This window comes from Arvicanthis niloticus, chromosome 2, assembly GCF_011762505.2.
Source record: "Arvicanthis niloticus isolate mArvNil1 chromosome 2, mArvNil1.pat.X, whole genome shotgun sequence".
Taxonomy (NCBI): domain Eukaryota; kingdom Metazoa; phylum Chordata; class Mammalia; order Rodentia; family Muridae; genus Arvicanthis; species Arvicanthis niloticus.
The window spans coordinates 10,072,240-10,098,050 of record NC_047659.1 but is presented as its reverse complement, the minus strand read 5'-3'; the positions used below and the strand labels follow the sequence as shown (position 1 = coordinate 10,098,050).

The 25,811-nt window shown below is 52.7% G+C and overlaps 2 protein-coding genes across 6 annotated transcripts in view; one reads left to right on the top strand and one right to left on the bottom strand.

The window, feature by feature from the left end:
• Lrsam1 (leucine rich repeat and sterile alpha motif containing 1) overlaps nucleotides 1–8,693 on the top strand; it is a 42,685-nt gene extending 33,992 nt beyond the window's left edge. For 4 of the 5 annotated variants that reach the window (XM_034494769.2, XM_034494766.2, XM_034494767.2 and 1 more), the window contains 5 exons: nucleotides 1,644–1,742; nucleotides 3,656–3,787; nucleotides 4,756–4,837; nucleotides 5,366–5,511; nucleotides 7,051–8,693. In XM_034494769.2, coding sequence (XP_034350660.1) covers nucleotides 1,644–1,742; nucleotides 3,656–3,787; nucleotides 4,756–4,837; nucleotides 5,366–5,511; nucleotides 7,051–7,176 — 585 coding nt within the window. In that variant the 3' untranslated portion in view covers nucleotides 7,177–8,693. Of the gene's footprint in view, nucleotides 1–1,643; nucleotides 1,743–3,655; nucleotides 3,788–4,755; nucleotides 4,838–5,365; nucleotides 5,512–7,050 lie in introns of those variants that run through there. The other variant, XM_076928518.1, reaches the window with a different exon arrangement.
• The window catches only part of Niban2 (niban apoptosis regulator 2), a 49,921-nt gene continuing 32,763 nt past the window's right edge, over nucleotides 8,654–25,811 (bottom strand). The window contains exons 3-14 of the mRNA XM_034494765.2: nucleotides 23,499–23,627; nucleotides 22,095–22,200; nucleotides 21,112–21,279; nucleotides 14,699–14,814; nucleotides 14,205–14,309; nucleotides 13,941–14,103; nucleotides 12,604–12,791; nucleotides 11,742–11,897; nucleotides 11,288–11,404; nucleotides 11,002–11,109; nucleotides 10,809–10,920; nucleotides 8,654–10,527 (exon numbers count right to left, since the gene is read on the bottom strand). Of these exons, the coding sequence (XP_034350656.1) occupies nucleotides 9,938–10,527; nucleotides 10,809–10,920; nucleotides 11,002–11,109; nucleotides 11,288–11,404; nucleotides 11,742–11,897; nucleotides 12,604–12,791; nucleotides 13,941–14,103; nucleotides 14,205–14,309; nucleotides 14,699–14,814; nucleotides 21,112–21,279; nucleotides 22,095–22,200; nucleotides 23,499–23,627 (2,058 nt within the window). The 3' untranslated portion in view covers nucleotides 8,654–9,937. The remainder of the gene's footprint in view (nucleotides 10,528–10,808; nucleotides 10,921–11,001; nucleotides 11,110–11,287; nucleotides 11,405–11,741; nucleotides 11,898–12,603; nucleotides 12,792–13,940; nucleotides 14,104–14,204; nucleotides 14,310–14,698; nucleotides 14,815–21,111; nucleotides 21,280–22,094; nucleotides 22,201–23,498; nucleotides 23,628–25,811) is intronic.

The following is a 25,811-nucleotide window of genomic DNA, read 5'->3' as shown; positions in this document are numbered from 1 at the left end:
GTCACTGTGCTTTTGAAACACTTGTTATTCCATTGTAGTTGCTCATCAAAGGGGAGCTTAAGGGGCAAGGACAGCGTCACTCAGCAGCTGTTTTAGTTCCTTGTGCACCCTTGTTATCAGGGAGAGTTTACGTCCACTCACAGTCCAGATCACAGTCCATCCTGTGGGGAAGGCACGGCGGCAGAGCCTGAGAGTCAAGAGTAGAGCGAAATGAATGCACTGCCAGTGTTAGCTTCTATCTACGGTGCTCCTCAGGCCGGTGCTCCCCGGGCCTCAGGATTGGGGTGAGGGCAGCCCTGACTGTTCTCTCCAGAGCAGGACATGCCATGCTGCAAGCAGACCACTACTTTTAGCAGGAGTGGCCTAACTAACCCTTCTTTGTGACTAGTTACCTTTTACTCCAGTATATATCAGGTGGGCCGAGCCCCACTTACAAACATTACTCCAGACTTTTGGGTGCCTACACACTGAGGGCCAGGGCTGGAAAGATGAAATCACTCCTATCTGTGACTGTCTCAAATGTCCCTCCAGCTCCATCCTAGGCCAGTTGAGAAGAGTGAGTGAGGCCAGCTCTTACAGAGCACACACAGCCCATCCAAAGTGACCCAGTCCCCACAGCGCCTCACTCGTGTGCGCGTGCTGCCCCTGCCCTCAGCAGGCTAGGGGAGGAAGCCCCAGGTTAGCACAGTCAGGACCATGGATACAGAAGGAAAATCTTGCTGGCATAGTGCTGTATATAATCCCAGCCCCTCAGAAGCTAATGGGGGAAGATGGTGATTTCCAGGTCAGCACAGGGACATAGCAAGACCCCACTTCAGAAGAATAAAGGGTGCAGAGACATGACAGCTTAGCAATAAGAGCACTTGTTGCCAAGCCTGAGGAGCTGAGTTCCTACTGGGACTCATGGTGGAAGGAGAGGACCAACTTCCCCACGTTGTCTCCTGACCTCCACGCATGTGTTATTGGGTGCAGAGTGCAAGTGCAATACGTTAATGTAATACACAAACTTAAGGAAGAAAAGTGGAGTTCTTGGCTCTCGTAGGAGGAACCATTAAAGGAGTCAGACAGAAGACCCAGCGTGGCCCACAGTGATGGTTGCTATGGTGATCATTATTCGAAATCACTACCTCACTGCCTCATCCTGGCACCTGAGATAGTGCCCCGCCCACCCAGAACAGCCCTTATGTACATTCCCCACATGCAGAATGGAGACCTCCCAGCCCCGTCCCGCAAAACAACCTCTCTCAGAAGTTCTGAAGGTCCTGTAGCCACCTGCCTGGCATCCAGAAGTAGGCATGCCTTTATTGGGGACAGAAATGGCTGCACAAGACTTTGCTGTCCCACAAATGGACCAAAAGGGGTCCCTCTCAGAGGCAGTAATAGAATGTGGGACCTAGTGCTGGAGGCCAGGAACAGGCTCCTGGTGCCACATGTGTGGCCTTGGGCAGCTACCTGCCCTTTCCCATACCCACTCCCTGCTGTTGGGCACATCTGGGCTTCCTGCCTTTGCCCTGTGGCTTAAATCAAGGACAGAGAAAAGTCAGGCACACTCAGGAGCATAGTAGGCAACACCGTGGTCTGGTAGTCTCTGTTTCCTGACCAGAAGCTACCAGTAGCTGACCAGTGGCTTCTGTTCTTGGCAGGCAGAATTAGAGGCCAAGAGTGAAACGAAGCAGGAAAACTACTGGCTCATTCAGTACCAAAGGCTTTTGAACCAGAAGCCTTTGTCCTTGAAGCTGCAGGTAAGGATGGTGGTACTCATCTGGCCCAGGAGCCTAGACGGGCCCTTTCCAAAGGCATATCAGCCCAGCCCCACTGGGGACAACTGCACCAGGGACTCCAGTGTGCCACCTCTCTGCAGGAAAATGAGTGTGTATTCACTCCGATGAGAGGAGGTGAGACACTGGCCACTGCTGAGAAAGGGGGAGGGAGGGGCAGATGCAGCTACACTCCCTCTGGGCACATGCACACACATGCACAGTTTTTATTTTGTTTTTGAGACACGATCTCCCTGTGTAGCTTTGGCTGGCCTGAAGCTCACAGAGATCTCCCTACCTCTGCCTGCTGGGATTAAAGGTGTGTGCCAACACACCTGGCCTAATACACACAATTTTTTTGTTTGTTTACTTTTTGTTTTTGAGGCAGGGTCTCACTGTGTCTCTGGCTGTCATGTAGATCATGACCATGTAGATCAGGCTGAACTGGAACTAACAGAGGGCCACAAGACTCTGACTTCTAAGTGCTGGGACTAAAGTGTTCACCATGGACAGTTTAATTTGTGGGGTTTTGGTTTTGTGGTGTTTTTGTTTTTGTTTTTGTTTTTAGGTAATCCCACTTTACAGCCCAGGCTGCTTGCTAACATGCCATCCTCCCATCTCAGCCTTCTGAGGGCTAGAGTGACAGGAGTGTGCCACCATGCCTGGCTTATGTTTTTGTGTTTTGTGTGTGTGCCTGGTATATGTGTGCTTGTTGCAGTAGGTGTGTGCAGGTGTGTTCACATGCGCGTGTGTGCATGTGTGTAAGTGTGCATGCGCTGATTGGAAGGTAACATCAAGTGTTTTCACAGTCGGTTTTATTACTTTACATGTGTGAATGTGTTGGCTGCTTGTGTGTCTGTGAACAACTTGCATGCCTGGTGCCCATGAAGATGAGAAGAGGGATTAGCTCACGGGACTGGAGTCATAGACAGTCAGGAGCCACTATGTTGGTGCTGGAAATCACACCAGGTCCTCTGGAAGAGTGTTAGTGTTCTTAACCACCGAGCCATCTCTCCGGCTCCTCCCTTTATCTTTTTACATTTATTGTTTTAGTTGTTGTTGTTGTTTTGAGGCAAGATCTCTCAGTGAGCCTGAGGGCCATCAATTCAGGTAGACTGGCTGGCAGTGAGCTCCAGGGATACAAGATTTTTGTTTTGTTTTACTTTTTGATGAGCCTCAGGTTCACTGAGAGATCTTGCCTCAAAACAACAACAACAAAACAATTAATTTAAAAAGGTTCCTCTACATAGCCCTGGCTGTCCTAGAATTCGCTCTATTGACCAGGTCAGCCTTAAACTCGCAAAGATCCACCTGCCTCTGCCTCCTGAGTGCTGGGACTAAAGGCATGAGCCACCAAGTCCAGCCTAGATTTCTTTTACTTATATGTACGTTTATATACGCCATAAGTATGCAGGTAGTCTCTAGCCCAGAGAGCCTCAGGCCTCCTGGAACTGGAGTTACAGAGAGTTGTGAGCTACATGATATGGGTGCTGGGAACCAAACCCGGGTCTTCTGCAAGAAGAATAAGCTCTCTCTGCCATTGAGCCTCTCTACACTATTCTGATAGCTTGCTTTTCTCTCATAAATACTGATGGAGAGCTTCCAGCCCATGTGTACACCTCTCCACGTCGTGCCCAGTATGTGGCCTGGCTTCTTTAGCCAGCTCCCCATCCCCCAACCCCACCCCCGTGGGTGTTTAAATGGCTATTTCAAGTGTAGAACAGTGTGAGCTCCCTTGTAGGTGGGTCTCTGTGCACTTAACACCCACCTCTCGGTGGGGAAGAGCCCGAGGACATGCTTGTGTATCATACACTCAGACTGTCCCATCCTGAAACCAGCGGATCTTTGGTTCCCTCCACTCTGACACGCTTGGCCTTCCCCATGGGGTCATCCTGTAGGAAGAAGGCATGGAGCGGCAGCTGGTGGCCCTGCTGGTGGAGCTGTCTGCCGAGCACTACCTGCCCCTCTTCGCCCACCACCGCCTCTCACTGGACACGCTGAGCCGGATGAGCCCTGGGGATCTGGCTAAGGTGGGCAGCCATTGTCTTGGGGGAAGTCAGGAACCTAGTGGGTGGACTCAGTGTCACAAAGGGCCATGCGTGGTCAGTTTGTAGTGAGTCAAGGTCTATCCAGACCAGGTGACGCTACGGTTCCATGCATCTCATGGCCAGAATCGCTGCCCCTTTGCCTCCACTCATCTGTGAGCCCAGCCTGTCATCTAGCTAGCAAAATGAGGGCTGCGGGTCCCGAATGTGGGGTTCTGGGCCAGCCTCAGCTTGTGCAATGGTGTGACACAGTTGTAGCCCTGCCTGAACTCCAGTTACATCCTGATCACAATATGAGCTCCTTTCATGGAATGAATCTACCCATGCCTCCCTGGGACATGCACATGCCTGGGCATCGTTCTAAGTTTCTCACTGCAGCCAGTGAGCCTGGAACTTGACTCTGGTCCCAGAGTCCCTGTTCTCGTCCGTCCTGCTGTCCTGCCTCACCCAGGACAGATGGAGGGCCCGTGCTCAGAAGCACTTGATGATCTTCAGATGTAGGGTTCTGGACTGTGCACTCAGGTTCTGGGGTGTGGGGCTGGAAGGCTCAGACACTGCTGCTTCTCAGCAGCCTAGTTCAGTAGTCTCTCTCTGTCCCAAGTTCACCAGGCACAGTGACCTTGGTGTCACATGCAGAGGAGCATCAGTGCAGGTGACACCGCCTAGGCAGTGTCTGTCCTCTGAAGCATTCAGTAAACACATGTCACGGGTTTCCTTTGGGGGCTCAGTTCTTTCCTCTGCCACAATGATTGTTGCACCAGGCCTGAGTGAGCCACCTACACGGCTGTCATTCTGCCTTGCCTTATACTGACCCTAAGGCCCAGGCTTCCCTGTTGAAGGTTCCAGAGGTGGAGGCTGAGGCAGTCCTATGGGCTCAGGCACTATATGGCAGCTTAGTGCAGGAGAGCTGGATCCCTGCCCTCAGCCCTTGGTCTGGTTTTCTCTGGCCACAGGTGGGTGTCTCAGAAGCAGGCCTGCAACATGAGATCCTGCGGAGAGCCCAGGACCTGCTGGATGTGGCCAGGGTCCAGCCAGGTACTGACTCCAGGCTCTTTCCGGAGCTGTTCAGAGGCTCCAGGCTACTGGCTGCAGGGCAGAGCTGTAGACACAGAGCGGTCTATGCTGGAGGAGGACTGGGGACTAAGGAGGCAGCCTTGGGGTGGTCCCATTCTGCCATCACCTGATGGACCCATTCTGTTTACTGGGGAGCCCGATAGAGAAGCTCAGCCACTAGCCACTAGCCAAGGGCCCCTGTCCTGCAGCTCCACCACTGGGTGGCGATATGGCCCCAGGCATGCACTGTCCTCTCCCAGAGCCTCAGGCTTCTGAGGCTTCTCTCACCTCTGAGCTCCACAAGCAGAGTGTGCAGTAAGTAGTTGGGTAGAGAATTCACTCCCATCTCACAGATGGACACAGAGGAAGGAATGAGGCTAAGAGGAAGATCCTTCCCCTTCTCTTAGATTGGAGCACCCCCTCCTTTGCCCCCCAGATCATTCACACAAGCCAGGATTGGGATCATCTGGGGATGACTCCTGGCTTAGCTTGTCCCTTTGATTTCCTCAGAGTTGAAACCACCCAAGAATGAGGTCCTTGGTGTCCTCGAGCCCCCAACAGCCCCTCAGGAGCTTCCTGAGTCTGTGAGACCGTCTGCCCCCCCAGCTGAACTGGACGTGCCAACCTCAGAGTGTGTTGTGTGCCTGGAACGTGAGGTAAGTGTGGGGAGACACTACAAACCCCCAAACACAGGACACCAAAATGGCCCATGTCTCATGGCCCAGATATTCACAATGCTAACATTGTCTAGAATCTGTTTTACCCCAGAGGAAGGATTTTTCCCTCAGCTTATTAACTATATTAGGGAAAATTTCCCCCATCATGACTCACCAAGAACATGGTTTTCCTGGCCAGGCCTTTTTTAAGATTGTTGCAAAATTAACACTTATTGCAAAAAGTAAACATACCAGAGCTTAAAGCACAGATCCTCCTTCACATCCACTGAGAGATCAGACTTAGACAAGTATCCAGGGCTGGGCACTGGCACGGTGCCACTGGCATGGTGGCACATGCCACATCATAGTTCCTGAGAGGTGAAAAGGGCAGGAAGCCTGTGAGTCTGAGGCTGTGTGGCAAGACCCTGTCTCAAGAAACCCAAAAGGGGGAGGCAGAGGCAGGCGGATTTCTGAGTTCGAGGCCAGCCTGGTCTACAAAGTGAGTTCCAGGACAGCCAGGGCTACACAGAGAAACCCTGTCTCGAAAAACCAAAAAAAAAAAAAAAAAAAGAAACCCAAAAGGGGCTGGAGAGATGGATGGCTCGCTGCTCTTCCAGAGAACCCAAGTTTGATTCCCTGCACCATGTTCCTGACATGGTGGCTCACAACTTCAGGGGATCCAACACGCTTCTGCACTTCCTGAGTAGAATACACACACAAGTAAATAAGGTGGCTACTGTAGCAGCTCTCAGACCTTCAGGAGACTCAGGAATTGCTATGTGGCCGGGGGGGCAGGGTACAGTAGTTAGAATTCTAACCCAGGCCCTGTCCTCAGGCTCTAAAAGGGACTCCCAATTTCCTTTCCTTTTTTTTTTTTTATAATTAAGATTCATTTGTTTGTTTGTTTGTTTGTTTTGTGTCAGTACATTGTAGCTGACTTCAGACACACCAGAAGAGGGCATCAGACCCCATTACAGATGGTTGTGAGCCACCATGCGGTTGCTGGGAATTGAACTCAGGACCTCTGGAAGAGCAGCCAGTGCTCTTCACTGCTGAGCCATCTCTCCAGCCCTCCCAGTTTCTTGATATGATATATGACTTTGAAGTAGCTGGAGACTTCTCAGGACACATGCATACCAAAGGGTTGTGCTTAGGCGGAGTCAGGGAACATGTATGAGGCCAGTGACCTTTAAGGTTGAAGTCATTTTAGATAAGGCATCAGACTTGGCCAGTGTGAACACAAAATAATTAGCAATAGGTGAAGAGCCAAGTAGCAGTCCACAGCGGGCATCCAAGCACTGGGGAGTGGAGGCAGCTCACTAGCAGGGCACTTAGCCTAGCAGGGACTGGAGGAAAGAACTTTTGGATTGTAGATAATTCAAATAACACTCAAATGTTATTGCAATCCATAGAGAAACAGGTACAAAACTGCCAACAGGCCTGTGTAGGTTTTCACACCCACTGACATCTTTTGGGGCTATGATGTGGTCATGGCTCCAGAACTGAGCAGCCCGGACCTTGACGCTGCTCTCTCCACAGGCCCAGATGGTCTTCCTCACCTGTGGCCATGTCTGCTGCTGCCAGCAGTGCTGCCAGCCACTGCGTACCTGCCCACTGTGCCGCCAGGAGATCTCCCAGCGCCTCCGGATCTACCATAGCAGCTGAACGCACAGCACCTGCCAGCCTGGCCCTTCCTTGGCACCATCTCCACCACTGCTGGACTCCCACCCTCCCACATTCCCCAGACTAGGGCAAGACTGCTGTAGGCCTTTGCCACCACCTGCCACCCCACCCCTCACTGCTTTGAGCACTAAGCAGCCAGGTGGGATGTTCCTGGCCTGTGACATAGCTATTCTGAACAGTGAACAAAAGACAGGACAAATCTGCTGGTGATGGAGCCTTATGGCATAGGGCCAAGGTCCAGGGTACAGAGGTGGCCTTGCAGGACTCAGGAGTCCATGTTACTAGCCACGCTTCAGTGCTATACCTAGCTGTCTGCCCCTCCTGGAGGTGTCCATATCTGTGGCGTGCATCAGCCATCCTGTCCTAAGGTGGGACAGTGTCTCTGGGAAGGGGTGGACTGCGCAAGACTCCCCAGTTCCCTTTTGCTCCTTTCTGAACACCTGCCCTCCCATATCTGCACCCTTAGCCCACACAGACAGGTTGATTCAAAACAGGAGCACCAATAAATCTGACTCCTGGAGTCGCCCCTAGGTCCATGGGAACTTGGGAGGGGTAGGAGTGGGCAGAGCCCAGGGAGAAGGCAGTTCTTCCGGGGGAAGGGCCAGAGCTGCTGCACCTGGGACAGAGGGAAGGCAGAGACATTGCCCAGTGGAGAGTCAGGCAATGCCTGACTGAGGGCAGACAAACGGGAACAGCCAGGGGTGGGGCCTCACTATTTATTTATAAGCAGCTCGTGCTCATAGGGCAGGTTGTATTCCCTGCAATGATTATCCTAGGTGATGGGGCTGCCAAGGTAACTGCAAGGCATGTTAACTCTCAGATGGGCAGCCCACCCTCCCCAGCTGAAGTGCAAGGGGTTCCATGTGACATGATACCCTTCTGCCCTCCCCGGTAGAGTGCACATGGCCTACAGCTCAATAAATACTGCTACTCCACAGGCTCCGGGGAAACTAGCCATTGGCACCTAGCTCAGGCCCGGAGCCACCCTCATGATGGACACGTGGGATTGATCAGGTTATCAGGAGGCTAGACACCCGGAAGCTCTATGGCCTTCCACCTTCTCTCTGAGCCTCAGTTCCCCCCTCTAAAATAGGGCATTGTAAGAACGGGTTAGAAAAAGAAACCTCAGTAAAGTAGTTGGCATTTGGAAGTCTGGATCCCCAGAACTCAGGGCCATGCCAGTGCAGGCAGTCACAGTACTGAGGATGCTGAGCTGGCAGACCCTGGGACTCGGCAGCCAGCCAGGCTGTCCGAATTAGTGAGTTCAGGCTAACGAGACCTCATCTCAAAACACAAGACGGAATGATACGAAATCCTTTGGCTTCCACATGCACATGTAAATTTGTACCTGTACACACATGTGCAGGTGCACACTCAGATCAGGGACCTGGTAGCTCATATGATGAGCCCAAGAAACCCTAGGCCCAGATCTTCCCTACCCCAGCAGCACACGAGGAAATGAGCTTTAAATAAAGCATTTATTGATGAGCAGAAGCTTACACAGTTTGCATAGGTTCTTCATACCATATCTGGAAGGATGATGGAAACCCCCAAGGCACTAGAGAACATGGAAAGAAGTCAGTACTCAATGGAGCGAGGGCCGGGGACTGGAAGTCCCTGCGCACCGGCCACGTCCTGTGGGTCTGAGGCCTCTATCTGGGGAGCAGGTCCACAGAACAAGGGACACAGGACTGGGATGGGCCCTCATCCTGGGGGCCTTGTAACTGCAGTTTCTGCTTTGCTCTCCTAATTCTGGCAGCAGAGGCTGGGGTTAGAGCCATTTAGTTGACTGACCCTTGGCTTGATCCTTGTGACTAAGAGGGAAGACAAGCCCATATAGCTCACAAGGACATTGGAAGGGGGGTCTGGAATTGTCAGGATTATGTGACACGGGGTGCAGAGGCCAAATATGATCAACAGTGTCTCAGCCATGGCCTCAATGTTCCTCAGGAGCCCCTCCAGCTTCCTGGCAGGTAGTGAGACAGCCCACATTTAAGCCCTGCCAACGAGCAGTTGTCAGCCCAAAGTAAGAGCAGACGGACAGACAGATGAGCAGTGGGCACCCAGGATACTCCAACTTCCACTACCTTCACTTTGCCATCCAGGCCTTAGACACTCCCAAGCTCCCTCCCCTCAGGACACTTCCCCTGCGCAGACTAACACATTCTGGGCCTTTCTCATTCCATTACAGCCTCGCATGACTCCCCTTAAACCTCCCCCCAAGCCCCACCTTCCCACAGCAGTAGCCAGCAAAGTGAGGCCAGTGACCGCTCTAGTGTCTAACCTTGGAATCTGCAGGGAGTAGGTGGGACAAGAGGCCGGACCTCCGCCTCTTCCTTGCCAGTTTGGTACCAAGGAGCCCCAGAGTGAGATGACAGCTTCCCAGGTTCCTAGACATGAGTCACAGCACCAATGCTTTCATCTACCTCCGTCAAGAACCACCATGAGGGAAAACAGGTAACAGCACAATGGCAGGATGGAGGGGCTCCCCTGCCCCTTGCACAAGGAGGAAACCCTCAAAACCAGACCCAGCATCAGAAACCAGCCCTTAGAAAACGGGGCAGTAACAGGTGTACTGAACCCCATAAAGTGACTTGGGTAGGCCAGACCCCTGGAGGGCACCCCGCCCCCAGCCACCTTCCCCAAAAGGCACAGGCTGGAGTACCCCTCCCCAGAGATGAGGCTGTGGTGCCCAAGGAAAAGCGCCCTGGTGCAGAGTCCAACAGAAGCCAGGAGGCCATGCCTAGAACTCTGTCTGCACTCCGGCACTGTCCTCGGTGGTGGTATGGATGGGGGGACGGCTACCAGGACTGGACACTTGCTCCCCGGTCTCTTGATCACTGGGTTTAGGGGGCTCAAGGTCCACAGCTTTTCCAGGTGGGAGGTGCTGGAGGGGTGAGGCTGGTGGTGAGGCCTCCAGGACTGCCACGGGCTGGGGGCTCTCTTGGACAGGAGCCCCATTGAGAAGGGGGCTGGCTGGTGGGGAGCTTTCAGCCTGCAGGTCCTGAGCCAACAGGCCTCGGAGCTCGGTGACATTGTCCGGGGATGCAGGTGATGGCGGTTCAGAGCCAGCCTCAAAGGGTAGCCCTGACTCCTCGTCCTGGACCACGGATACCACCTGCTTGGCACGCCTGCGCTTTTCTGTGAGGGTGGCTGCTTCAGAGGGGCAGGGGCTGCCACCACTGTCACTGCCGTCACCACTGTCACTGTACTGTTCGCCCCAGTCAATGGGTGCACCCTCAGCCAGCAGGTGTAGATTGGGGTCACTGTTATGCAGAACCATGCTGTCCCGGTAAAGGTTGTGTTTGCGCTGCACTGCGGCCTCCTTCACAGCTGCAAGACAACAGAGACAAAGCGCACTCAGCATGGACCATCATAGCAAACCCGATGTCCTCCTGGGCCCTACCTCACTCAGGACCTCCCTGCTGCAAAACTGTAACTCAAGCCCATAGCCGGAGCTGGCAGCCACTATGTCCCACACTGACCACTCTCAGCAAAGCCGGGAACCAGAGAAGAAACTTAAGGCACAGGGCAGCCAGTGTCTGGACGCAGCCTCCTCCTGGGGTCTTGGCCTCTCTATGCAGCATTAGTGGATGCTGCCCCTCCCTGCTCACCCTGGAGGATGTCCTTCATGACTGTCTGCAGCACCACCTCCTCATACGTGTTCTCCACCAGGATGAACCTGGCAAAGTCTTCAAAGATCAGCTCCTGGAAGCGTGGCAGCTCCTGCCGGGGAAGCAGGTAGAAAAGAGTCAGAAGCTAACCCGCTGGCCGCTCCCTGAGGGGCTAGGGAAGGCGGGGACTCACCGACTTGCAGGTGGGGGCCAGCTTCTTGAGCAGGAAGGGAATGGTGATCTGCAACAGTGCCTCTCGGAAGAATCTCTTGCGCACAGAACTGCTGTCATAGTCATATTTCTGCAGGGAGGGGTGCAAGAGGGACCCTGGGTCAGGGGCTCAGCTGGCAGGAGGGTCGGACCCAAGCCGGGAGCTCATGTGCATCCTAGGTACTAGGTGCTTCCTGGGGATGGTGCTGGCCAGTCAGCTCTAGGCTCCACTGGCCGTGCAGACTCCAACCCAATGGAGTCAGCCTCACCTTCAGCACTCGCTCCAGAATCCGCTGGATGGACTTGCACAGCTCCTCCTTGGTGGGTCCCTTCCCCAGCTCTTGGTGCAGGAGGGTTTCGAAGGTGTACACAGCGTTGTCCATTTGCTGCAAGGCACACGGCAGAGTTCATGAGACCCCTCCAGAGTGGCCATAGCCCCTTCCTGCATCCTCGGCCAGTCCCAGAGGAGTCAGGGGCTGTCTGTAGCTTGTATGCTCTCTGGTATCTAGATGCAGGTGTCTGCCTGAGGGTAGAAATCCCAGGAAGAGACTAGGTGGCAAGGACAACTTCCTGGGAGGAAGGGGTGGGTCTTAAGGAGACCTGATGGACAGCCAGGTGAGCAAGAGACACAGGCGTTCTGAGAAGCATGGAGAGGGAGGTCTCCCTCTCCTGGTGCTGGGGGCCATGGATGCGGCTAGCAGGGTGTGGGCTCAGGGGACACACCTCTCGCATGTGTATCTGGGCTCGCTGCTTGAACACAGAAGTGCTAGACACATCGAAGCGCTGTTGCAGCCCATCGAGCCGCAGGGGCTCCATCTTCTCATAGCAGCTCTGCATCTTCAGGGGGTGGTACGCCAGTTGGGACAGCTTCTCCATATACTGCAGGGAGCAGGGCCACATGGGTGAACACACAGCCCCCACATACCTACATCCTGCCTGGGCCTGGCACCAGCTCCCCAGGGATGGCCTGGAAACTGTGCCCTACTGCAAGCCTAGGAGGGTCCAGGAGAGAAGGGGGAGGGAACTGAAGGCAGACTAACACAGCGTTGAGGAGAGAGGCCAGGCACTAGGTGCTAGTGACATTGGGAAGATAGATACCCACTGATTCTTTCTGAGCATCATTGCCTCTAGGCTCTAAATCAATAGACATCTCTTTAAGATTTTTAAGGTCCTTCTGTGTTCTCAAATTCTGATTATTACTGCCTGGGACTCCCAAACTTTAAGTCTGAAGAAGGAGGCTAAAGTTCTGGACAGACTCTAGACACAGGCAGCCAATGAGGGACTATAGAAAGACGTTCACCCCGAGAGCTGGGTCAACAGGACCGTAGAACAAGAGACACTCTGTGGGGTGTGTGGCTTCTAAATGATGCAGACCACACCTGAAGCTTGCCATCCCACCTCCATAAAGACGAATGGTACAGAGTAAAAAGATCCACTCTTTCCTCTAGGCCCCAGGCCCCTGTTGGACTGGAGAGCTTTGCCCTGTGGCTTCTGCCTCTGGTCTCTGTAGATGCCGAGAAAGGGCAGCTCACCCTGAGACACACAGCAGATGCTCTGGGGGACACCAGCCCCCACCAGGTCTCACCTCGCCCAGCTTGTCAATGCCACCCTCGTTGATCACATTCAGATTCATGTCTGTGACCTCTTTGAAGAAGACATCCCGCACCTCGGTGAAGCCCTGGCTGGTTGGCACCATCAGAGCCTCCAGGATGGATGGGATGTAGGGCTGGACGTGGTTCCTCACGCACACCTCTGCCTTGGGGAGGATGAAGGCTGTATGGGAAGGGAGAGAATTTTGCTGGTAGGCAGTGCCTGGGACATAATCCACCCTCCCATCATCCCAACCCACGATATCCCATCCTGGATGCCAGAGAAGCTGCTGGTTACAGGTGCTGGTGACATGAACTAGCTCACTGACCTCAGAGAGGAATCAAGAAAGACAACAAATCAAAACAGAAGAAATACAACTGCCATCCTAGCACTGCAGAGGTGGAGACAGGAGAATTAGAAGTTTGAGGCCATCCTCTGCCACGTATTTAGAGCTACAAGTCTGAGGCTGGCCTGGTGAGAGAGGGAGAGAGGAAAGGAAGAAAGGAAAAGAATTTGTAACAGAGGTGCCTCAGCAGATCCCGTCAGCTTTGTGGAAGCCGAGCCTGCCCCCTGGAGCAGGGTGGCCTGGCTCTTCCCAGCCAGTTCTTCAGAACATCCCAACCCCACTATTTTTTTATCAGAGGGTGTTCTGAAGTCTACCCTGCTTCTTCCCAGATAATACTTACTACACACAATAAATGTCAACTCTGAGTATCCCACTAAACTCCCAGTGAATGTGGCTGACCCACAATCACCATCGGGAAGCCACCACCCGCTAGCACAGGTGTCAGAGAAACACAACGTGGATGATAAAAGGTGCGTATGCCACCTGGAGAAGCTAGGTATTCCCAAGGCGACATGACAGTCCACCAGACCTGAGTCCACAGACACATCATCAGACCTGAGTTGGTCAAGAATGGACAGAGGTTTGAACCTCAAAGACAAAAATCTCCACATTCAAAATCCGAGCCTAGTGTCAAAAGCTTGTCATCCTAGGAACTCGGGAGGCTGAGGCAGGAGGATCACAAATTCAAGTCTCTAGCCTAGGTAATGTGTAAGACTTTGTCTCGAACAGTGAGAGACTGGAGCTGTAGCTCGCTGACAGAGTGTTGCTCATCAAGTGTGGACGAGCATGGGTGAAGCCCTAGGTTCGAGCCCCAGCACCACCAGAATCAAATCTTATAGAAGAATTTGTAGGAGTCAAAGGGTCATGGATTTAATTCTGACTTTCCAGCAGAATAACAGGCAAGTGATGGATCACACTATGGAGAAGCTGACCTGGCCCTGGAGGGCTGTGTGCAAGCATCTGTCAGTGGCTTCTGACCCACCTACCTCGGATCTTGCTGGCCAGATGCTCCTTGGAGGTGATGATCTGGTCCATGTCGGTGCGAATAACTGCCTCCATGGCCGGCCGGGCCAACTGGAGCTTACACAGCACCTCCTCAAAGTGCACCTTGGCCTGTTCAAATACCAGGCGGTATACAGCATCCGAGATCTATGGTACAATGGAGGTGTAGGTGCCTGGGCTGAGGACTGAGTGCCAGCTGGTCCCTGCCAACACCCGTTTCCCTGCCAAGGGGTCCCAGGCCCACACACCTGGATCCACTGTCGCTGGCGCTCCTGAGGCTTTCCCTTCAGCCGTGGACCAAGCTCTGCCTTCAGCGATGGGCCCAGCTCCTCCATCACCAGGTTGCTTAGGATCTAAGACGGAGAGACAGGAGAAGGGGCAGGATTAGTGCCTATCGGTTTGGCTTGTTTCTCTGAATCTCTCCAGCCACTCTAGGACCCTCCTCTGTGGAGCTAGCTCCCAAGCACACCCTGCAGGTGATCTGCCTGTGGTGTCAGTGTCTCCTTTGTGAGGCAAAGCTCCTGAGGACCAGGGCTGTGGCCATCTTGTTCAAAGCTGCCCTGCCCTCCAGGCCCCAGGGACGTGAGTGGACAGATTAATAGGGCTTCCCATTTACCCAAATCTGCTCTTGCCATCTCTTCCCAAAACCTGTTGTACCCTATAATCCCACTCCTGATGCAACCTTACCCACCAGGCCCCTGGGTGACCCCTGAGGACCCCTCAAGCAGCCCCCTGACCTCACCTGCACCTCGTTCCCACACAACATTTCCCAGGTGCCGTACTGCTCCTTCGACTGGCGGTACATGCGGATGGCATCTGTGAATGCAGGGCCCTCCACCTTTGAGTTCTCGGGGATCCCTGCCCAGGATAGAAGGAGGGAGAGAGGGAGGAGAGAAAGGTCAGCAAAGGGCCATCCACCAAGACCAGCCAGCCAGGGCACACACAGCAGGAAAAGGCTGTGGTTCACCCTGTAGCACCATGGCAACCTGCCACTCCTCCAAATCACCTACGTCCTCCCAGATAGCACTACCCAGACCCGGCACAGCCATTAACCCGCCCCACAGGAAAACAGCCAGGGGTACTGAACGGCCAAGCTAGGACTGGAACGTCATCCTGCCCTAGAGACTGCGTGACATGGCTCTCGGACACCTGAGACCCGCATTCTAGCCCCGCTCCCCATATATGGCTGCATTAGTGTCCTGTGACCCTCCTGTGGCGTGACAGACAGTAAATATTTCCAGCTGCACAGGCCAGACAACCTCTGTCCCAAAGCTAGACCAGCATCCCAGCTTGCAAACACCAGAGCTGTTCTTTGTCAATATATACCTCGCTGCAAAAGTAGGCCAGGGGCTGAACCTGATCCATGCACTGCTTTCTGGGCCTTGCTTTACGTCACTGAACCCCGAAAGAGCCTCAGTTTCCTCATATGGGAACACTGGTCCTATCCTGGCCCCCAGCATGCTCTAAGGGCCTCTCTGGGCTGCAGTGTACACAGTGAGTCACAGGAAGTCCAGAAGCGTGACACCAGGGCCCCTTTGAATGACACTTTGTGTGGTTTTGGTCTTTTGAGGTCCTGGAGATGGGACCCAGGGCCCTGAGAATGTCGGGCAAGTACTTTACCACTGAGCCACATGCCCAGTCCCTCAAGGACACTTTCTATCAGAGCTAAAGAGCCATTTCTCACAGAACCCTGGGCCCCGGGTCTGTCTTGTCTATGTACCATATATGTACAGACACTAGAACTTCACTGAATATATAGGGCTGGGGGTTGCACCCCAGTGGCAGTGTTTGTCTAACATACACAAGGTCCTGAGTTCAGTTCCTGGCGTGGGAAGGAAGGATGGGAGAATAAACGGGGGCACTGCTAACACGAAGGACAGAAAAGCCTTCTGCACTGCTCTTGCTGCTGCTGGTGATGGTGTCACAGGGCAGGTGAATTAATAAACAAGATGTGGACCTAGCTAGGAAAACGAGGGGAAACAAGAGGTGGGAAGTGGCCAAATCCGAGCAGGGAGAGAACATGGTTAATGCGCTAACCCTAGCCACGTGCCTCTGACCACCGTGTCCCCGGAACCCAAGAAGGGGAAACTGCAGCTTATGCATCACCAGCCGCAGCGCCCACTGCAGTGACAACGGGCTGAGTCACCCCACAGAAAAGAGCCCCTCCCTTCCCCACAGCCAGCCGCCCACAGGAAGCACCGCCTGTCAGAGCCAGAGGACATTCTACCACGGGACCCAGAAACTCAGAGCCGACAGCACCCATCCCTGCATTTCTGGACCCACAGGGCTAGGCTGGGGGCAGAGCAGAGGGGTTTCAGCAGAAGTAGTACCCAAGTCAGGGTGGCCAATGTGGGCCTGAGAGGAAGTCCCAGCCACGCTCTCTGAAGAACACACTCTCCTAGAGTCTGTGTTCTGTCTGGAAAATCCGGCAATATATAAATTGCAGCCTCTCCAGGGCTAGGATTTTCCATTCTGTGCGTAGCACTGAAGATGAACCGAAGCAAGCCTGCGGGGCAAGGGCATCCCAGCAAGGGAGAGCGGCACGGTGGGCGGGACTGTGGGCGGGGCTACAGCAGGGAAGCTCCTTACTAAGGGCCTTCCCCATTCTGCACAACCCCCCACTTGTGAGCCTGCCTGGGGTCTGCTGTGCTGGCCTGGCATGCCCCAGAACAGGGCTGTATCCAGAACAACTCCTCTTTCCTAAGAGCAGAGCTCAACCGAGAGCTCAGGCTGAGCTCACAGCTAGTTGAACTGGTATCTTCATAAAAAAGGAAAATTTTAGTTTAGTTTAGTTTTGGTTTTTGGTTTTGTTTTTCAAGACAGGGTTTCTCTGTGTAGCCTTGGCTGTCCTGAAACTCCCTCTGTAGACCAGGCTGGCCTCAAACAGAGATCCACCTGTTTCTGCCTCTGCCTTGAGAGCTGAGATTAAAAGCATACTTAACCACCGCCCAGCTGAAAAATTATTTTTTCACTGTGTGTGTATGTTTCTATGTGTATGTATGTGTGTGTATGTATATGTTTCTATGTGTATGTTTGTGTGTGTGTATGTGTATACGTTTCTATGTGTATGTTTGTGTGTATGTATGTGTATATGTTTCTATGTGTATGTATGTGTGTGTGTATGTGTATATGTTTCTATGTGTATGTATGTGTGTATGTATGTGTATATGTTTCTATGTGTATGTTTGTGTATGTATGTGTATATGTTTCTATGTGTATGTTTGTGTGTGTGTATGCATGTGTATGTATGTGTGTGTATATATGTGTATATGTTTCTATGTGTATGTTTGTGTGTGTGTATGTGTATGTTTCTATGTGTATGTATGTGTGTGTGTATGCATGTGTATGTATGTGTGTGTATGTATGTGTATATGTTTCTATGTGTATGTTTGTGTGTGTGTATGTGTATATGTTTCTATGTGTATGTATGTGTGTGTGTATGCATGTGTATGTATGTGAGTGTATGCATGTGTATGTATGTGAGTGTGTATGCATGTGTATGTATGTGAGTGTATGCATGTGTATGTATGTGAGTGCATGCGTGTGCTTTCACTCATCCACATATGTCCGTGTTGGGGCCAAAGGTCAATGTGAAGTATCTTCTGCCTCTCCATCTTATTTCTTTTTTTATTTAACTTAATTTTATTTGATGTGTATAGCACGTTGCCTGCATGTGTGTCTAAACCAGGTGCCTAAGGAGTCCAGAAGGCATAGGAAACTGACTGTGAGCCACATGTGGGTGCTGGGAATCGAACCCAGGCCCTCTGGAAGGCAGCCAGTGTTCTTAACCACGGAGTTGCCTCAGCCCCTCTACCTTATGTTTTGAGACAGAGTCTCTCACTGAACCTGGAGCACATTTCAGCTAGGCTGGCTGGCCAGTGAGCCCCTGGCTTCTATGTCAGGGATCCAAACTCAGGTCCTCAGGTTTGAACAAGAAATACTTTATTCACCAAGTCTGCCCTGTGCTTGCTTGCTTGTTTTTGAGACAGCCTTAGCCCAGAATGGCCTGGAACTCACTATACTGCTCAAATCTGAGCCATCATACCTCTCCTGGCTTTGAGTTGACAGAGATCTGAGGCAGAATGATCACTCTGAACCTAGAAGTTTAAGGCTAGCCTGGGCAAGACTCAAAAAACAAAACAAAGCAAAACAAAACAAAAAAACCCAAACAAACAAACAAACAAACATCGCGAACCACATGCTCAGCAGAGGAATGAGCCTGCTACAGACTCCTACCTGGTCCTCTCCAACCTCCGGACTAGAAGAAATGCACATTTCTGTTGTGTGAGCCACCCAGGCCCAGGCTGCAACTTCACTTACATCAGCCCATTTCATCCTCAAAGGAGGGGAATGGGCCAGGGGTGGGGTAGGGGGGCTAATCTTAGCTTCAAAGAAACAAGGTTCCAGCCACATGTGCGGTGTGTGTCTGGTGGTGACGTGTATCATGCCAGCACTGGGAGGGTCATGGCAGGAGGAACACAGCAAGTCCAAGGCCAGCCCAGGTTAAGTATCAAGACTCTATCAAAACATCAAGACTCCGTCTCAAAAGAAACTGAGGCTAGGATGGGCAAAACCACTGACTTGAGAACACACGGCTAGGGCATAGTTAAGTGGGGCTGGAACCCAGGACTGCCTTAGTCTAGGCAGAGCCAAGGACTGAGCAGGACATAGACACTGGGCCTAGGACAGAAGTGAGTGCCCCAGCTGCCTCCCTGACACCCCCACTGCTTCAGGAATGCAGTGTGTGAAGGGGGCCCAGCCAGGCTGGCAGCCACCCAGCTTGGCCTCCTTCCCCGAACCATCCACTCCCACTTCCTGGCAGGGACAGGGGTGAGCAATTCCAGGCCCTGTGAATTCCAGGCCCAGCTTCAATAGGGGAGGAAGCAGAGAACTTTCTCACAGTCCTGGGGTGGAGGGATGGGCCATGCCTGGAACCAGCCTTGTCAGTTCCTGCAGCGGGTAAGAGAGCTGACCTGGGGGTGAAGCTTTCTTTCACAGTCTTCGGTGCGTTGTCCTCTCCAGTCCAGGACACACAGAACCTCCCAGCTTGCTGTGTGCCCATCTGGAGGCTCACAGCTCTGAGCCAGCCCACCTCTCCACACACCTCCGTTTCCCAGTCCCTACTGTAATATAATCCCAGGGAACTGAAGGGTGTCTTCTCCCTACTCAGTCCTGTTCTCGCCCTTCCCCTACCTGACCTGGGGTCCCCTACTCTGCCACAGCAGGTAAGCCAGCAGCCCTGAGAACCTGCAGAGGACTCATAGGCCAGCAAGGAAGGAGGGTGTCCCAGGCCAGGCAGCCACAGTCCACAGGGAACAGGAGCTCTTTGTGGGCAGCAGGGCAGGGCCTGGCTGAAGAGCTGGTTGCCTCCCATCCGACAGATGCCAGAGGGTGGAGGCCTCGCTAGAGGGATGGGGTGAGCTGGGTTCAGCCCAGGTGCCCACGTTTCCCTCACTACCAGGTAGAGCTGAGCCTGAGAGCAAGGTGAAGCTGCTCTGGGCCTCCCTCTGCCTCTGGGACCACATCAGCAGGTCAGGGCTACTCTTTCTTCAGGGGCAGAAAGACCTTCACTCCCTCACATTGGGGGACAATCCTGAACTTTTCTAATTCCTCAGAACTCTATAAGGCCCTTCTAGACATAGCCTGAGGGCCCCTTCCAGCTTCACTCTCCCCTCCATTTCTCCCTCCCTCCCCCCCCCTACAGAGTACTGTCCCTATTCCCAGCCCCCCTTTATGGGGGCCACGGCCTCTTCCGGGAAGCACTTGCCCAACCTGTGCCTATCCATCATTGCCACAATGGAGCCTACCCCATCACCTCCTCCCTCCATGCAGGGCAGCACCCCCTCCCAACATGCCCCCCAGTGCCCAGCACAAAGAACAGCATCCTGGTAGCTCATCTGTGCCCCATCTGTCTTTCCATCTCACAGCTGGCTGTATGTGGGCAGGTGCATGCCTGGCTCCCCTTTCATGAGCCCAGGATAGAGGCCATAAATGTTAGAAGAGCACATGAGTGAGCCGAAGGATCAAAGCATAAGTTTACAGATGAGGGACGGAGAGAGGAACCTTTCTAGATTACCATGTGTAAAGAAGGAAACTACATCATAAGAAATATTTTGGTGTGTAATGTGACAGGATCCCAGTGTAGCCCAGGCTATCCTAGAATCACTACATAGCCCAGGCTAGCCCTGGAATTCACAGGGATCCTCCAGAAACCATTATACCCAGCCATAAAAAAGAAATCTTGACCAAGCACAAAGCAGACTCATGCTGCAGTCCCTCAAATACACAAGGGACCCTTACCACTGTTTTACTTAGAACCCAAGAGGGAAGTCAGTCTCCATGCAAGTTAACCTTGGTTGTCAGTGTGACATGGCTTAGAGTCACTGTGGAAACAAACCCCCGGGCATGTCTGAGAGGAAGTTTCTAGACTGGGCTAGCTGAGGTGGAGGAGTCAACCTAGATCTGGGTGGCGCTCTGTGGGCTGGGCTTCCAGACTGAATACAGAGAAGGGAGCGGAGAGCAGCCTCCGCAGTTCTCTGCTTTCTGACTCTAAACCATCGTGAGCGGCTGCCTCTTACACATGACACCATGCCCTCCCCGCACAGTGGACTACACAGTACCCTGAAAGGAAAGGCAAAAGAAACCTCTTTTTACTTTAAGTTGCTTTTGGGGGGTATTTTTGTTACAGCGACAACAGTAACTACCATAGTCTTCTAACATCAATTACTAAGTGGCAAAACCCAGGCAGTGGTGGCCCACACCTTTAATCTCAGCACTCAGGAGCCAGAGGCAGGTGGATTTCTGTGAGTTCAAAGCCAACCTGGTCTACAGAGAGAGTTCCAGCCAAGGATACAGAGAGAAATCCTGCCTCAAAAAAACAAACAAACAAACCAAGGTGGCAAATCAAGATGATTGATTTTGGGATGGGGGTCCGTGGGATCAACAACTACAGCTTTCTGAGAATGGTTTTGTAATGTTACCTTGGCAACACAAAAGTATTTCATCAAAGAAGACGATTAAGAGTGATAAACGTTTCTTACAACCTCAGCAGGGAAATGAGAGCAAGATCCTAGAGCAGGATAGCCATTCCATATACAACCAGTAGGTGTCGCCATTCGGCACATTAGTAAGTGCTGCCGCCTGCTGGGGTCTCACCGTTGTTGCAGTGTCGGACGCAATCCTGAAGCACCGCCTGCCACTTGTCCTGTTCCGCTTCCGTCATCATGCAGAAGTAATAGTGCCGGGCATAAGGATGCCACAGGATGAGAGGGAACTGCGTTGGGCACTTCAGGATGGGGGCGGAGCCTGATTTTGATGTGGTCCCTGTGGAGACATAGATGTGAACAGCTGCCGCTGAGGTCTAGGCTCTGGAGAAGGCGGCTCTGTCCTGGGACGTCCCATCAGCGAGGAAGCAGCTGACCTTCATTTTGACCCCATGGCCGAGCCACAGTAACTGAGAAACCTGGCATTGGTGTGGCTTCTCTTCCTAGAACTGGAAATAGGTTACATCCACCTCGCTTGTGTGAGATGCTATGACAGGGTCAGGCCTCTAGTTCATTATGTTCTTGAGTTTCTCTTCAAATTTCAACGGCAGAGGCCAAGCTGACGGTTTAAATATCCAGGGAAGGAGGGAGGCATGTGGGCAAGCAAAATAAATACAAAGGAATTTTTCTCAATCTCTTTGACTCTCAGGGATATTTTAGATCCAGCAAGATAGTAGGCCCCAGGCTCACAGTAACAGTTGTGCGTGGCCCAGCTCTGGGTGGCTGGGATAGGCTAGCTGTGACACACCCGAGGCCCTCTCAGCATCAGGATTTAATTGATGCTGAGGATCCTGATGTCAGAGGAGGAGGGGCTTAGAAGGACAGAGAACATTGCAGGGTCCCCATCTTCTTTCCCTGGGCCCACCGAGTCTGGGTCTAGACCCTGTCTACACACAGCTGGGGGCAAACTCCACCTTGCAGGACTTTGGAGCCTCCCCTTTGAGGACTCCGGTTGTTCAAGAGATCTGTAGACATCCGAAGCCCTGCTGGCTGCCCTGCAGAATGGGGTCCAAGTATAGGCTCAGGTCATCCCCCTCCATGGCCAGTCCTTAGGCCTACATAGGACAATATGGCGGGAGACCACTGGTTCTTTACCTGGCAGGGAATTGCCAACGAGCTCCAGATACTGGTCAATAGAGGTGAGAACTTTGTAGCCCGCACTGTTGATGACGGCTCGGGGTGGTATCTGCCGCTCATAGGCCTGAAGAGAGCAAGAAGATGGGGCCTCAAGGTTCAGAATGTAGCCAAGCACAAACCTCACTTCCAGCTGGCCCCAGGGGTTACTCAACCACTTGTTCAAGGAGCTTTGCTGGGACAGCTGCCTCTGTGATGGCTGTCACTAATGCCTCTGTGACCAGAGTCTACATTGTCTGTTACATATGAGACACTGTGCTGGGGACGCTGCATGCTTTGTATCACAAAAGGTGGCTCCTCTCCAGTTTATACAGACAGGAAGCAGATGTTGGCTATGAACCAGGGCTGTCCCAGAACCCAAGGTCTGCCTTGAACTACTGGCTCCAAATGTCTAGGTTCTAAGTGTCACAGTGTTTCAAAGGAGACCCAAGAGTGTGCAGCTTTCCTTGAAGCAAAGGGAAGGGAACTCTGCCTACTAGGGGCAGACAGATCTGCTCTGAAAGAGTTCAGACAGGCCTGCCTTTAGGGCGGCGTTGGAGAAGTGTTTGGCCAAAGAAATGAAGTTTGTACTATAAGCAGGTGGGACTTCCTGTAGGGACCAAAGCAAAGACACGTTACAGTCAGTCCTCATCTCTTCTCAGACACTTCAGGGCGTGGAGGGTTGGGAGGGGAATTCAGGAACCCCATCCTGAGATGGTGCAGAGGACCAGACTCCTCAGCGCTGTCACATGTGACTGAAGGAGAAGGACTGGAGCCGGTCAGGGAGAGGTGAGCCAGGCAGGCGGAGGGCGGGCTCTGCAGTGATGCAGGGATTTGGTGGGGCTTGGGAGTGACCAGAGAGCAGAATGATCTCAAGAAGGGTTTACGAGGTGGGCACCTGGACACAGGACAAAATGACTGAGAGGGAGCGCCTCTGAGGCCAAGCAGACTTGGAGAAGTGGAGAAGGATCAGAAATGTTGCTTTAGCCCTGGAACTTCCATGGAGAGATAGGAGGTGGCAGGCATGAAGGGGAAGGCATGGCGTCAGGAGCCTCAGATGGTGGAATGGGGGCTGCAGAGTAAGAACTAGGTAAGTTGGGCTGGAGAGATGGCTCAGCAGTTAAGAGCACTGCCTTCTCTTCCAGAGGTCCTGAGTTCAGTTCCCAGCAACCACATGGTGGCTCATCCCTGTCTGTAACTCCAGTTCCAAAGGATCTGATGCCCTCATACAGACATACATTCAGGCAAAAACATCAATGTACATGAAATGAAAATAAATTAATTTTTTTTTCAAATTAAAAAAAAAAAAAGAACTAGGTAAGCCTGGAGGACGGCGGGCAGCTGCCAGGAATGCGGAGGAGAACAGCCAGCTCACCCCAAACTCACCACTTTGTTCTCATAGAGCACCAGCCCATAGTTATGGGGCACCAGGCTGAAGCGGTTTCTCCACTTCTTATTGTCTTCCTGGTACTGGAAAAGGTTCCCGGAGAAGATGATGCGTTCATCCAGGGGCACCTGTGGGAAGGAGGGAACAGGAGTGGTCCCAGCAAGGCGAGAGTGCAGTCATCAGTGCCTGTGTTATAACTCCTCATGCAGCATACACACACACACACACACACACACACACACACACACACACACACACACACGCAGGCACTCACACAAGATCTCTCCCAACAAGCCCGGCTATTCGGTACCCCAGATGGGATGAAATCGTGTACCTCACACAGCTGCTTCTACTGGACCTGTTCCTCCTGACCTATCCTCAGATGGGCTCCATAAACCCTGGACAACAGGACACAGCCAACTCTCCTACATCCCCCATACCCATTCTTCTAGGTTCCCCCTAGAGACATGTCGCCCCCAATGTCAGCAGGAAGTAGCCAGATATCACGACGAGACCCTATTCCTGCTTCACCTCTCTCTTTGCTTTTTAAGTTAACCAAAATGGGGGAAACTGTACCTTCCCCTCACCATGAGCAAGCCTGGAGAGACCTTATTTACCACAACAAGGTCAAGTGACAGGATCTAGGTGGAGTTACCCACCTTGGCTGCCGAGAACACAGAAGCAGAACTGCCCCTGGGCTTGCCTTGAGACATCTTCTAGACCTAGAAAGGACTATGGATTATCCCACCCATCTGAAACCAGGAGGGGTTGTGGGTTGGGTCTTCCCCTTTAAATTGAGAGCTGAACATTAAAGCTTGGGGCCTTGATCAGAGAACTTTATCTTGGCCTCATCTCTTCTCGCCCTCCTTCCCCCTTCAATTCCCAGCCCCCCTTTCAGGTGTACCTAGTTGACTTGTGGCCGCAGGCGACTACAATAACTCCTCATGCAGCATACACACACACACACACACACACACACACACACACGTGCGGGCACACACACATGCACATATGCACGCATGCACACACACGTGAACACAAACACACATGCACACGCACGCACGCATGCATACACATACACAAGCACACACACGCACACACAAACAAACACACACACACACATACCACCACCACCATCAGGACTCAGAAGAGAGGCTGCACTGTACCCACTGCACAGATAAAGGCCTGAGGTTTAGGGTAGTGAGGTGCTCACTCTGGGTTCAAATAGAATCAGAGTGGAACCCAGTCTGGAATTCATTCAGAGCCATGCCGACCTAAGGGTTTTCAATATTTCCTGGTCCTGGGGAGAGAACTGGGGAACAGGCTGCTTCCCCTGGCCACCTGCCACTGTTCCCCAGGGCTTTCACCCAGCTGGAGGACACACCCACAGGCCACACTTGGGCAGTCCTAATGCCTAAGCCTCTGCCCAGCTCTGGGCCTCAGTTTCTCTTCAGTGCAATGAAGACGTGAACTTGTTGTATCCAGAGCTCCCCAGCCCGGCCAGCTGACCAGCTGGCATCCCTGAGTCTGGATAGGGAGAGATGTTGGGCTGCCATCCAGGCAGAGAGGTGACTGGTGTGGGCTGCAGACACACTCAGACAGTCCTATAAAACCCCACAAAGACGTGGGAGACTGCAGCGGCTAGTTCCCTCATCTGTAAACTAGGGTGTAGCTGACTCGTGACAGACACTAGACTAAGCACCAGGGAGCCGACAAACAGTGGCCACAACAGTAATCTGCCGAGTGCAGGAGACACACTCCCAGCTCCGGGCTGATTTGGACATTGGAGGTGGGATGTCTTTACACTAAGGGTGGGAGCCCAAGCTGAAGCTACAGAGATCAAGGAAGCTTCTGGAAGGGAGATACAGAAGCTGCAATGGACTATGGGAACCAGGAGAATCTAGAGATCTCCAATTCTGGGCAAGTTCTGTTTACTTTATGATAAACACGGTACCAGTTACAAAACGGACCGAGTGCTGTATGTTCCGGTGGGGGACATTGTGACTCTGTGCCCACACTCTTGGGCCTCTAGTGTCTGTGGATCTTGCCCCTCCTTCTGCATTCTTCCCTGGCTCCTTTCCCTAGCTGCCCCCTGCTGCTCCTCAGGGGAAAGCTGCACTCTTAAAAGGAGAGCCCATTGTGCTCAAACAATAAGACCCAAGCCCAGTTTCCTCTCAAGAAGAAAATATTTACAGGAAAAAAATGGGTCTGCTCCCTCCCCCACCATGGGTTCTGCCCAAGTCAGAAGGCCCCCACTTAGTGGTCTATATTTAGACTTCTGAAACCCAGCCTTCCAATCTGTCTTTTCTAGA